At 37.7% G+C, this 14,417-nt stretch overlaps 1 protein-coding gene across 7 annotated transcripts in view; it reads left to right on the top strand.

The window, feature by feature from the left end:
* The window catches only part of EXOC2 (exocyst complex component 2), a 194,455-nt gene that overhangs the window by 56,730 nt on the left and 123,308 nt on the right, over positions 1–14,417 (top strand). For all 7 annotated transcript variants that reach the window (XR_005290923.2, XR_006279050.1, XR_006279051.1 and 4 more), the window contains exon 7: positions 10,530–10,610. Coding sequence is in view for 3 of the 7 variants with exons in the window: in XM_038388646.2 (XP_038244574.1) it covers positions 10,530–10,610 (81 nt within the window). In the remaining 4 variants the exon portion in view is untranslated. The remainder of the gene's footprint in view (positions 1–10,529; positions 10,611–14,417) is intronic.

Genomic DNA, 14,417 nt, shown 5'->3' with positions numbered 1-14,417 from the left:
TGCAGTCTCTTCATCATGAAATTTGAACTTACAAATGTAGAATTATGTACAAAAAAACCCTGCATTCAAAAATAAAACAATGTAAAACTTTAGAGTCTACTAGTCCACTCAGTCCTACTTCTTGTTCGGCCAATCACTCAGATAAACAAGGTTTTTACATTTGCAGAAGATAATGCTGCCTGCTTCTTGTTTACAGTGTCACCTGAAAGTGAGAACAGGCATTTGCATGGCACTGTTGTAACTGGTGTCACAAAATATTTTCATGCCAGATGCACTAAAGATTCATATGTCCCTTGATGCTTCAACCACCATTCCAGAGGATATGTGTTCATGCTGATGACGGGTTCTACTTGGTAACAATCCAAAGCAGTGTGGACCAACACATGTTCACTTTCATCACCTGAGTCAAATGCTACCAGCAGAAGGTAGATTTTCTTTTTTGGTGGTTTGGGTTCTGTAGTTTCCACATCAGAATCTTGCTCTTTTAAGATTTCTGAAAGCATGCTCCACACCTCATCCTGATCAGATTTTGGCAGGTACTTCAGATTCTTAAATCTTGGGTTGAGTGCTGTAGCTATCTTAAAAATTTCACAATGTCAAATTTGTAGTGAAAGTGGTCTTAAAACGAACAACGTGCTGGATCATCATCCGAAACTACTATAACATGAAATATATGGCAGAATGCGGGTAAAACAGCAGGGGACATACAATTCTTCCCCAAGGAGTTCAGTCACAAATGTAATTAATGCATAATTTTTTTAATGAGCGTCATCAGCATGGAAGAATGTCCCCGGGAACAATGGCCAAAGCATGAAGAGGCATATGAATCTTTAGCGCATCTGGCACGTAAATATCTTGTTACACCAGCTATAACAGTGCCATGAAAATGCCTGTTCTCACTTTCAGATGACATTGTAATTAAGAAGTGGGCAGCATTATCTCCTGTAAATGTAAACAAACTTGTTTGTCTTAGCGATTGACTGAACAAGAAGTAGGACTGAGTGGACTTTTAGGCTTGAAAGTTATACATTGGTTTGTTTTTGAGTGCAGTTATGTAACAAAAAGCCTACATTTGTAACTTGCACTTTCAAGATAAAGAGATTGCACCCAGTACTTGTACAAGGTGAATTGAAAAATACTGTTTCTTTTATCATTTTTACAGTGCAGATATTTGTAATAAAAATAATATAAAGTGAGCAGTGTACACTTTGTATTCTGTGTTGTAATTGAAATTGATATATTTGAAAATGTAGAAAAACATCCAGAAATATTTAATAAATTTCAGTTGATATTCTATTGCGTAACAGTGTGATTAATTGCGATTATTTTTTTTGAGTTAATTGCAAGAGTTAACTGTGATTAATTGACAGCCCCAATTTATATATATTCATTATAGTATAGTTAACACAGCACAACATTAAGGACCCTCAGTAAATATGGGTGTATATCCAGATTTTATAGTGAACATCAGACTCTTTAATAGTGCATTATCATTATATATAGTGTGTCGTATCTGTAGACAAATCTAGCCATCATATAAATAAGTATAACTTAAACAGTTTAGTTACCAATTTACTTTTGGAAATGCTACCATAGCTCAAGTTTTTTCTTGTGACTTTTCTAATCAGGAGATCTCTCTCTCTCAAAAATTCACAAATTCTGATTTTGAACGTTCACTATGGTCTTCATCTATTTCATTAAACTGAGGATATGCATGGAGTGAAACAAACTCTTTCACATGTTATTGTGTTTCTTGATTTTTGTGTGTGTATTTCCAAACATTGACCAGCATCTTTCTCATGCTTCAAAAGATGGAGGAATCTGAAGCTGATGAGAAGCAAAAGGAGTCAGTGATTGTGCTGTACAGAGGCCTTGGCAGATTCTGCGATTGCACTCTCGGACCAAATACCTGAAGAGGTTCTGTATTTTCCAAAATCTAGTCTTAAGTGTGTAGCTTGTTTAGTAATCCAGCCAATTAATGTAACAATGCTATCATCACTAACATAATTACCTTTGAACCTTGGATCTAAGTGGTTTGCAGTAGCTTTACAGCCGAATTCTTCCCATCTACATATAAAGACCTTCACTTTTACATCTTCCTGACTTGTATGTGGAGATGAGCTTAGATTTTCAGTATAATTGACTTTATCTTGGTCATAACTTGAGGAATGTCTGACAGAAGTGCTTTGTCTGATTCAGATACAGTGATTGAAGAAGCAGTTAGCTGCAGAATCTTCAGAGTGTCTGCAGGTGAACCCAGAAGGTATCCTCATCAAGTACAGTGTGTTGTACGCTTTTAAGATCTTCAGTCATCACTCTTTCTTGAAGAGCTTCTTTGTTTTAATACATTTTCAAATGACATCCCCATAATTCCCATCTTGTTTGGTTAGAATGTTTCAGTGTTACCATTTTATTGAGTATGAGTAGTTGTCACATTTTATAATTTCTTTTGCTTTTTTTATAGATCTCTTCTGATGTGCACAACTGCATGATATCATTAATAAGTAAGGTTAGGCCATGAAAAGCATATCCTGTTACAGTTATATGGGGATATTTGTCCCTTATGTTGTCCCATTCTGCTTTCATATTACTGGCATTGTCAGTCAGCAGAGAAAATACTTTCCCATTTCCAGTCTTCTCTAGTACTTCACATATTTCTTTGCAGGTTGTCTGTTTTCCCCGGAAGTGGTGTTATTACAAAGTTTATGATTCCTTCCCCCCCCACACCTACATTTGTCTACCCATCTGTAAGTACTGCTGGACAAAGTGCTTCATTGACTTTTTTTTTTTTTTTTTTTTCCTTGCTCAGGTTGCACTGCATGTTCATATTCTGACTGTAGAAGAGGCTTGCTCAAAGAATGTTTGCTTGGGATCTGGTATGATGGTCTTAATAATTTAAATGCTGCCTTCCAATAACTGTTTTCAATGGCGGACACTGGAGTATTAGAAGCATATATCACTCTTGCTTCATCAGTCTTTTTTGTTGATATTCAGATGTCATTTTCTCTATAAATGAAGTCATTGTTGGGAGGTAATATCTTTTATTGTATCAACTTGTGTTGGTGAGAGAGACAAGCTTTCGAGCCACACAAAGGTCGTCTTCAGGTCTGGGAAAGACCTCACAGCAAAATGCAAGGTGGAACAGATTTTTTAGCATAAGTAGTTAGCACATATTGTAATGACAGGTTTCAGAGTAGCAGCCGTGTTAGTCTGTATTCGCAAAAAGAAAAGGAGTACTTGTGGCACCTTAGAGACTAACAAATTTATTAGAGCATAAGCTTTCGTGAGCTACAGCTCACTTCATCGGATGCATCCGATGAAGTGAGCTGTAGCTCACGAAAGCTTATGCTCTAATAAATTTGTTAGTCTCTAAGGTGCCACAAGTACTCCTTTTCTTTTCACATATTGTAAGGAACCATTCAACATAAAATGGTCCATTAACACCTCACCCACCTAGTCTCTCTAGTATCCTGGGACCGACATAGCTACAACTACACTGCATACAAGATACAATCATTGCTGGGAATCTTTTGGATATCGTTGGTTCATATTCCTGTGTCTTCTTGATGACTGAAGAGTTGAAACTGAGTGTAGAACGCTTCCAGATGAAGATGTCACAGAAGCAAAAGGACTTCTGGATCAAGAATGTTTGTTGCAAATGCAACCACTGTCTGTGTTGTCTATCTCACGCTCTTCTTCTTGACCTTCATTTCCACTTTTAATGTCTGCAGGACATTTCATGTGTAGTAGGATGTGTTTGGTCTTTCTGGTGGCATTTGGAAATGCATATTTCATTTGGCAGTATTTGCAAAACACAGATCCTTTTTTTGTCTGAATGACTTCCAGCTTGGAAATACTTCTGCGTGTTAGAAGACAGTCATGTCATCTTTGCTGAGGGAGAAGGAAAAAATAATAAGAGCTTCTCTGCTGGGTGCGATTTATTCCTCTTGTGGATGTCAGGGTCAGGACTCTGAGACAGGATCCATTCCAGCCCCTCAAGATTCTCTTCGAATGCCTTGCAGGCACAGGCCTCTGCCCCACTGGCTCTACACAAGCAGACAGTAGTCTGTTTGTTTGTTCCCCAGCAAGACACAGGGTGTCAGCCTTCTAATCTGCTGAGGAGATAGGATGAGTGGGCTGCTCCCTGAGGCCTGTCAGAAGGACAGCATCTTCAGGATAGCAGCTGCTTCTCTCTTCCTGCTCACATTGTGTCCACACCAAACTTCACTCCTGCTCGCTAGTAAAAATGGTAGCACTTTGTACTGACCGGAGTGCTGTAATAATATGCCCCCAAGGGTTACATAGATATATACAGCATATAGACCTTCAGTATACAGGAATTGTAATTGCCTAATACTATAAGTTTTGAAATAGAGTAACTTCATTTGGCATACTTATTAGTTATTAGAAAACATTTTGAAGGACTGAAGTTCAGCAGTAATAATATTTCATATATTACTCTAATAATTCTTCACTGTTCATTCTGAGAGACGTTTTTTCATATGAAAATTTCTTTTCCATTTTCCCCCAAGGTTCCGATTTTTCCATATCAGATGTCTTTTTCCCTGAAAGATTTTGGATTTTTTTTTTTTTTTTTTGGAGCCTCTTATCAGTGAGGTCTACTCCTATCCCTCTCATTGGCATCTACTTTGACTGCCCTTGTTTGCAATGTGTCACTTAGCCCATTCTTGAGCTGCTTTGTTGTTCTTGTGTGGCAGGCAAGAAATCCAGTTTATCCAACTGGCACTTCTTCTTTTTCTAGGCCTTTGAGCAATAGGAGTTTTTCCAGCCTCTGTGTATGAAGAAAATGTTTCAGCTATTTTTGAGTTACTTTATAATGAAAAAATGATTTTAATCACCATTTTAATAAATCCTTCAGAAGCTTTTTACATTCTGAAAACTAAAAAATAAGTTTGAATCTTGAACCTAAAATTTGGTATGTGCCTTGTTGGACATATACTAAATCTGAAAATACTGTTGGGTGAAAAGTAAAGATGGTTTCTGTATGGAAAGTGAAGGTGTGTATTGTGCATGTGTAATATATTGTACACTCTCTACCAGTTTGAGTGTGCATAGAGAAGTTATTTATTTCTACACTGTGTTCAGTGTGTTTAAGTATCGTAATTTAGCTGGACTAGTTGTGCAAAACTAGTCCAAACAAAAATATTAACTGATATGTATGTAAATAGTCACCATTATCTCACTTACTTCAGACAACACTTTCCCTCTGCTCAGGAATCTCTTAACACCCTGACAAAACACTTGTACCTTGTAGATTTCATCTCTTCCCCTACCTCCACAACTTTTAAAATGCAGTTGTGTGGCCGCTTTTGCAGAGCCACAGAGCCACCAATTTCAAAGCTTGGGTACTCTATAGCAAGGGGTCTCAAACACTTTCACAGTGTGGACTGTATCTTCATCTAAACATTGTTTTATGGACCCTCACCTTCCTGTTTGTGGTATCATAGATCACCTGCTCTCCCATTCGTGATCACATAGCCTCCCAGTGGCAACTACAGGAATTGATTTACATGGAAAAGTAACACTAGGAAAGTGTGTAGATATTTTTAACTATCCCTAATTTTAAAAAGTTTTTAAAAAAATAGCTCATTTACTATCTCCATTTCATTTTCATTTAATCTCATTCTGTCATTTCTGTTCTCTTACTGGAAATGAGACCACAGCAGACCAGCAGCTTTCTATAAATCACCTGCTACTGCTCTGCAGACCATCTATGGTTCATGGGTAGAGCCCTACCAAATTCATGGACATGAAAAACGTGTCATGGGCTGTGAAATCTGATCTTCCCCCATGAAATCTGGTCTTTTGTGTGCTTTTACACTATAGTACACTATACAGATTTCATGGGGGAGACCAATGTTTCTCAAATTGGGGGTCCTGACCCAAAAGGGAGTTGCAAGGGGTCACAAGGTTATTTTAGGAGGGTTGTGGTATTGCTACCCTTACTTCATCGCTGCCTTCAGAGCTGTGCAGCCATAGAGTGGTGGCTGTTGGCCAAGGGCCCAGCTCTGAAGGCAGCAGCACAGAAATAAGGGTGACAACACCATACCATGCCACCCTTACTTCTGCACTGCTGCTGGCGGTGGCTCTGCCTTCAGAGCTGGGCTCCCGGCCAGCAGCCACCACTCTCCAGCTGCCCAGCTCTGAAGGCAGCACCGTCACCAGCAGAAGTAAGGGTAGCAATACCGCAATCCCACCTACAATAACCATGTGACTGTGCCACAATTCCTTTTTGGGTCAGGATCCCTACAATTACAACACCGTGAAATTGCAGATCTAAATATGTAAAATAATGAAATTTATTATTTTTAAAATCCTGTGACCGTGAAATTGACCAAAATGGACTGTGAATTTGGTAGGGCCCTATTCCTGGGCCTCAGATTGGGAACCTCTGCACTTTAGGATGTAGTTACTAAGTGTAATCAAAATATGTAAACTGATTTTTGGTATACTGTTCAATACACTGCAAACAGGCGGTTTTAAACTTAGAATACAACTTTATCTATAGTACATTCCAAACTCGTAGTGCTTGATTCTCATCTCATACCAGTGTAAATCAGGAATAACTCCCCTGAAGACAATAAAGGGCTTGTCTACACTGCCCCGCAGTTCAGACTAGGGGGAGGAGAATGGCAGTGCACACCAAAATGCTGCAGTTTAATGCCCCCATATGGATACAATGGGTGTGAACTAAAATGTTCCTAGATCACAGTAATGTGGTCCTCTTCAAACAGACTACATTACTGTAAACTAGGAACCTTGTAATTCGCGCCCACAGCATCCACATGGGGGCATGATTGCACAGCATTTTGGTGTGCATGGCTATTCACATCTCTGTAGTCCAAACTGCAGGGCAGTAAGAAAAGGAGTACTTGTGGCACCTTAGAGACTAACAAATTTATTTGAGCATAAGCTTTCGTGAGCTACAGCTGACTTCATCGGATGCTGTAGCTCACGAAAGCTTATGCTCAAATAAATTTGTTGCTTCTGTATGCCAAGCTCACCACTGCCCACACCACAGGTTCTTTGCATTCTTTCATTCTTCCTCACAAGCTTCCTGTATTGCTACCTGTCCACTCCCCCTCTATTTCAGGAACTACTTGCAACTCCCCAGAGCCCCCAATACCAGGATCTCCCATTCTCCCAAGGGCTGTGGGTATGCCCTAGTCTCTTATCTCTTCTCTTCCCCCTCACCCCAACCCTTCCTTATTTTTTTTTTCTTTCTATCTGGAAATAAGTCATTCAGTGTGTCAACACTTTGAACTATGGGGAAGATGGCAGAGCTGAGTTTGGGTTATTGTTATGCTGCAAGGAGTTAATGGCTGCCATCAACCAGTTCTTTCATCTTAAGACAGTTACAGAAGTGGTTGGCTCTGCTAACTAGATGCCAGGCACTGTCACCCATTTCTCCCAACTGTTTCTCTAATTTCACAAAAATTAATAACATTCTGCCCACTGATGCTAGATATTTTGAAATCATTGGCAATATCACACAACAGCGTTTCACAGCTTGTTATACAGTTGAGGAACCCAAACAATCTTCTCTGTGCTGTAGTAACACAATTAGGGGAAAAACAGGTCTTTTAAAAATCAATTTCATATGGTCTGGGACCAAAAACACCAAAATGCAAGATATTTACATGCCAGATATGCTAAACATTTGTATGCCCCTTCATGCTTTGGGCACCATTCTGGAGAACATGCTTCTATGCTGACGAAGCTTGTTTAAAAAAAAAAAAAAAAAAAAAAGAGTTAAATATGTGATGAATTCCTTGGGGGAGAATTGTATGTCTGCTGCTCTGTTTTACCCACATTCTGCCACATATTTCATGTTATAGCAGTCTCGGATGATGACCCAGCATGTTGTTCATTTTAAGAATGCTTTCACTGCAGATTTGACAAAATGCTAAGAAGATACTAATGTGAGATTTCTAAAGATAGCTAGGGCACTCGACCCAAGGTTTAAGAATCTGAAGTGCCTTCCAAAGTCTGAGATGGACGAGGAATGGAGCATTTTTTCAGAAGTCTTAAATAGCAACATTCTGATGCAAAAACTACAGGACATGAACCACCAAAAAAGAAAATCAACCTTCTGCTGGTGGCATCTGACTCAGGTAATGAAAATGAACATGCATCGGTCCACACTGCTTTGGATTGTTATTGAGCGGAACCCATCATCAGCATGGACGCATGTCCTCTGGAATGTTGGTTGAAGCATGAAGGGACAGATGAATCTTTAACGCATCTGGCACATAAATGTCTTGCAATGCTGGCTACAACAGTGCCATGCCAAATGTCAGTTCTCACTTTCAGGTGACATTGTAAACAAGAATTGGACAGCATTGTCTCTTGCACATGTAAACAAACTTGTTTGAGTGATTGGCTGAACAAGAAGTAGGACTAAGTGGACTTTGTTTTATTTTTGAATGCAGTTATTTCTTGTACATAATTCTGCATTTGTAAATTCAACTTTCATGATAAAGAGCTTGCACTACAGTACTTGTATTAAGTGAATTGAAAAATAGTATTTTATTTTTACAGTGCAAATATTTATAACAAAAAATAAAAATAAAGTGAACACTGTTACTTTGTATTCTGTGTTGAAATTAAAATAAAAATATTTAAAAATGTGGAAAACATCCAAAAGTATTTAAATAAATGGTATTCTATTGTTGTTTAACAGTGCGATTAATTTCAATTAATTTTTTTAATATCTTGACAACCCTAATTGTAATTAAGTTTGTTTATGTCACGGAGGTCATGGAAGTCACGGAATCCATTACTTCCAGAGACCTCCGTGACATTCTCTGCTTCAGCCCCAGCCGCTGCAGGACTCTAGAGCTGACAGCCAGTGTGGCCCTGGCAGGGTTCCAGATATAGGCAATAGCAGTAATAAGTGACAGGGTGCCCCCTGCAAAGTTCCGGTGACAGACTCCTGAGGGAACCCGCCTCAAGGTTCCAGCAACAGGTGAAAGCCTTGCGCAGGGAGAGGGGGATGCCTTGGGCGAGTGGCTGGGGTGTCCCATTTTTTCTTCGGGAAATATGGTCACCCTGCAGCTCCCAGCTGCCGTGGGTGAAGTGGGAACCCCAAAGCTCCCAGCCACCATGGTGATGGGGGAAACCATGGAGCCTCAGCAGCAGAAGTCACAGACAGATCACGGCTTCCGTGAATTTTTGTTCGTTATCCATAACCTGTTCATGACTTTTACTAAAATTAACTATGACAGAATCTTAGCCTTAATTATAATATAACTGTAGCTTCAATCTATTTTCATGTTCTGGGGTGCAATGTAGCCCACTGAATGGTTGTCTCTACAACCTGTAAACCTGGGTGCCTTAAATGTTCTGCTGCTGTGCTCACAGCTAGAGTGACCAGATGTCCTGATTTTAAAAGAACAGTCCCGATATTCAGCACTTTGTCTTATATAGGCACCTATTACTGGTCATCCTACCTCGCAGACCTGACTGCTAACAGCCAGGAGACAAGCAAGCACTGAGTGTCTGTGTGTTAAGCTGCTCTGGTCAGCTACTCTGATTCCAGCAGCCTGCTTGTTACATCCTAGCCATGCTCTGGTATACGCCAGGTTTGGTTACACCTGCCAAGATGACCCCAACACTCCCCTGTTCTGAATTTTCTCAAACTGTATGTTCTGCAACATCCAGCCTCCCTTCCCAATAAAGTTTGTTCAAGATCTGAAGAAGGAGACGTAGTCTGGGGGTGAAGGAAGTTCCATGCTGGTTTCTTCCCCCACTGGTGTTTGCTAAAATGCAAATTGATCTGTTCCTGCCCTCTCCATTGCAAATGAATGGCCACTTGACGTGTGATTGCTAATCACCTGTGATGACACGTGACTTGAAGTGCTGACCTGTCCTTTGTCTGAGAGAAACCTGTTTACCCATGCCCCAGACTTGTCTGGTAAACACATTTTAGTTCCACATTTCCTTCATATTTAGGAAATTACTGTATATACACCACACAAGAATGTTAGTGATCAGTGTGGTGTTAATTTTCACATTACACACATGAGATACAGATTATAACATTAATGTATTGAGGTACTCTGAACTGGTCAGGTGAGCTGAAACTCATTACCAGATATCAATGAGCCTCTTGCATTGGGATGCTGTTAGGGTCACACCTACAAACTACATTCCAGTATCATGATAACATATAGCATTTATGTGGTATTTATATTTTCAAAATACTATACAAAATTAATACTATTTTATAGCATTATCCTTGGGGGGACTGAGACCTGGAGAGGTTAAGTGATTTGTGCAACGTCACACAGAGGTAATGTAACAATTAGAATTCTGGAGTGTCTGGCTCTTTGCCCTGTGGCCCACTAGACCGTGGTGCCTCTCATAACATTTGAGCTGCTTATGTCTAGCAAGAAATAAAGCACTTAATTTAAAATTTTTGAGAAGCTGTTTTAAAGTGTCACGTTGATATAATGTATTCCCGTTGATTTAAATGGTCTGCATTTTAACTAGACATTTTATTCCAGCAATCCATCAAAAACTGGAAGCGGATGGAACGGAAAAAGTAGAAGGATCCATGACGCAAAAACTGGAGAATGTACTGAACAGTAAGTTTTGTCCTCCCACCAGCAACTATTTATGGACCTCAGACTTTATGAAAGCTTTAATATATTTCTTGGAATTTGTTACACAGTAGAAAACAGTAAGTTTTGTCCTGGCATTTATTCTTGCATATTGATGATATTTGGGACCTGATGCTGCATCCATTGAAATCCATGGGAACTTTGCCATGAATGTCAATAGGTACAGGATCAGATTTATGGTTAACAGTGGGGAAGAAGGGGAGACTTTTAAGGTAAATATTGTTTTCCTGCTTCTAAAGTGACAAATCTTGGTTTTAAAAAGTATACACAAAAAAGTTTTGAAAAATAAATGTGTATCTAGGACAATGAGTGGAATTAAATGCAATACATTAAAGCAGTGGCAGAAGAAAAATAGAGAACTACCACTGGAAATAGTGTTTACGCTAGTAAGATTTATTTACAATACATTTTTTATTTGATATTCAGTCATTCAGACCACATTGGGACTGGTACTTCTAAGTCACTTAGGTGCTTTTGAAAATTTCAACTACAACCTCTTTCCTGTTAAAGTATTCCTCATATTGTATGATTCAGTTGGGAGAGAGTTTTACATTTCTGTTGCTTGGTACATGCTTCACCAGATCACAAAGTTACAGTTTCTAATTCTTGGATGTGTGTCAAGATAATTTTACTTTGTTTCATTGTGATTTTTTTTTCACAGAGGAAGGGATGTTTCCCTTAGTGCTGTATCAATAAGCAAGGAATGACATCCAGATAACTGACTCAGTGTCTGAGAGCCTGAATGTGCTGTATGAAATCAGAAAAGTGACATGGAAGCAGATTTTTTTTTTTAATCAGGATACTTTGGTGTGTGAATATACAATGATAGTAGGGGGAGAGGGAATAGTTTTTCAAAAAGTCCTCCACCCAGGCTCTATAATAGTACATTTTATGTACACTGTTGTACGTGCAGTTTTGCATGTAGTTTTTTTTTCTTGGCCATGCAAAACCTGGTATTTGCAATTTACTTTCTGAACAGTTTGTGTCTACGCATCTATTTTGTGTTTTTTATACAGGCAAAATTGTACATGTAGGAAAACATGCATGTGCCAAAATTTTAGGCACAACCTACAATGCCATATACTCTACACCTAACCACATGTAAAGTCAGCGTGAGCTTTTTTTTCTTTTGACCAAAGTAAATTTTTAAAATGTAAAACTAGTAAAAACACAGCAAAAGTATACTGTATTTAGACTAATTCATGTATCCTCTCATGGACTGCTTTTGATGGACCTCCGATTAACAATAGATTCTATGATCACTCTGGTCTACCAAGTGGAGTTAAAATCTGTACGCAAGTAATGCAGTCCATCTTTTGAAAGCAAGCTTTTTAGAGTAGCTTGTGCCAGCCACTTCAGAATGGTATTGGCTTTTGCTTTATTGTGGAAAGAATTGGTGGCTTTTCTGTCCCTGTGAAGGTGGGCAAGTCATGATGGAGGAGGCTGGATGGGCCAGAGCCTGGGCTTTAAAAAGAAAGAGAATAATGTTATGCAAAGAAACTATTATATTTACATATACAATCATTTATTGTACCGTGCAAAGGGATGGGTTTAATCAAGAATGGTAGCTTTAAAAGAATTCAGTATATTTTAAAAGTTGTTTTCCTTTTATTGGTATGGTATTTACCTGATTGTCATTTTCTTCTGTCCACATAAGTTTTTTATTTCCTAATCTGTCAGAGAAGGAAAACTGATAAGTAGTCACTACTTTACTTTTTGGTAAGAAGCACTTATGGACAAGGTGTCTGATGCACCTTTTTTAAGTATATTTCTTCAGTATAGGGCTTGATTCGGCACCCATTGAAGTCAGTGACAAAAATCCCATTGACTCGGAGGTCAAGATGTGAGGATTGTTGAAGTTTAACCCTTTGGAGAAAAAAAAATGTTTATAACGTATATCAACTCCTTTTAAACATGCATCTGCCAGGCAATCTGAAATATGCCCATGTTTTTAATGGTTAAGAACACCTGGGGTCTGAAGCACTGGATTTTGCGTCAGGTACAGTTGGAGGTGATGCATTCTTAAGTATTATAGGGGATTTTGTAATAGGTCATAAACAAGGGACAATGATTAACTTTTCAGTTTGTGTAACTAAAAAGAGAAACTTTTTCTTGCATAGAAATTTGATTTTATATTTCTCAAAAAAATAATTTAAAAATAATCCATAGAAAAGAAATGCAAATGCATTAAAATTGTGCTGAGGAATAATAAAACATATTATTTCTTCAAGGAATTGAGTTATGGATTCTTTTAAACTAAAGACAAATATCCATGTGCAATTCTGCAGTTGTTAGTCACCTTTTAAAGAAACTTTCTGGTGTGTAAGGGGAAAAATGCCATGTGATTATAAATATAATTACCAGAAAATAATAAATGACTTGTTGCTTAACTATTAAGTGAATGTATAAGCAAGTTGTGATTTGAAATAAAACGGTGATTCTCTTTATATACTAGAAAATATAACAAAACAGGCATTTGGAAAAAATCAAACTTTATCCAGTGTCGGTATTTAAGTGTCCAGTTAGATATTATGTTGTGGAGTTTTTTTAATGAATTAAACTATTTTACATTAAATCACATGTGGTAGAAACGGCTGTCCTGACAAAACAAAGATTTTTACATCAGGGCTTCAAAATTTCAACAGTTTAAACATTATTTAGATTTAACAATTATTTTACAAAGACTACTTTTAACTTGAGCAGGCCACCCACAGTGTTGACTAGAGAAAATGGCATGCAAACCACCCAGTGAGACTGATGTAATTTTTTCATCTTTGCTTAAAGTATAGTCACTAGACCAGATAATGTAGACACTTTTTACAGGCAGTGATCTAAAAGGCTAAAACAGTTCTTCTTTTTTCCTTTTGCCTAATTAAAAATAAGTCACAAGTTGAAAAATGTAACTCTTTCACATACACTAAGGAAGATTATTAGGAAAACAGAAATTTTATTATTTTGTGATAAATAATTATGGGAAACATTTTAGTACAATATGATATAATACTTTGTAGTCTATTGGGGAAAAATAATTTTATTCTCTTTAGAATGTGTTTTGATTGAAAAAAATAATAAATATTAATAGATTAATGTAGACATTCTTATTTACATAAAATTGTTAACATAGGGCTTTATCGGCTTTATCTTCCATCCAGTGAAGGGAATGAGAATTTTACTGTTGACTGCAATGCAAACAGGATCAGACCCTTATATAATGGTGTTCCAATAGTGAGCTCTATATAATTGCTTAAATGTGTCTATAGTTACTATATAGATTCATTTTTTAAAATGAAGCATTTTAATGCCAAAGATCTAAGGATATCCATCGTAAAAAAATTCTTAGTGGAATTCAAAAAAGCCCAAACTTGCTTTATATAGCTGTAAAGAAAAAAGAAAGAAACCCTCCTTCCCCCACAATGCTAACTCTTGAAGCTAGGAAATTCAACAAGTATAATTTCATTATATTCTGTTCTAAAAAAAAACAGTCTCTGATGATCAAGTAGCCTAAAAGACATAGATTAACTGTAAAATGTAGATTGGTGGCCAAAACAAACTATAAAATCACCACAGTAAAATTAAGCACTTGAACTAGGAAAATGTGGTTGTTTTTAATTGTACGAAGGTCTCACCACATTAAAAAGCTAAGCGATCAGCACTGAAATAGTATTTCAGTAAATTGTGACTTGCTTAATATAGCTGAACAGAAATCATTAAAGTGTTAATTTGAGTTTATAGAATCAGCAGTAGTAATTCACTACTTTACAATTAACATCC

This window comes from Dermochelys coriacea, chromosome 2, assembly GCF_009764565.3.
Source record: "Dermochelys coriacea isolate rDerCor1 chromosome 2, rDerCor1.pri.v4, whole genome shotgun sequence".
Classification (NCBI taxonomy): Eukaryota; Metazoa; Chordata; order Testudines; family Dermochelyidae; genus Dermochelys; species Dermochelys coriacea.
The sequence above is the reverse complement of the archived record's forward strand: the minus strand, read 5'-3'. Positions and strand labels throughout refer to the sequence as shown.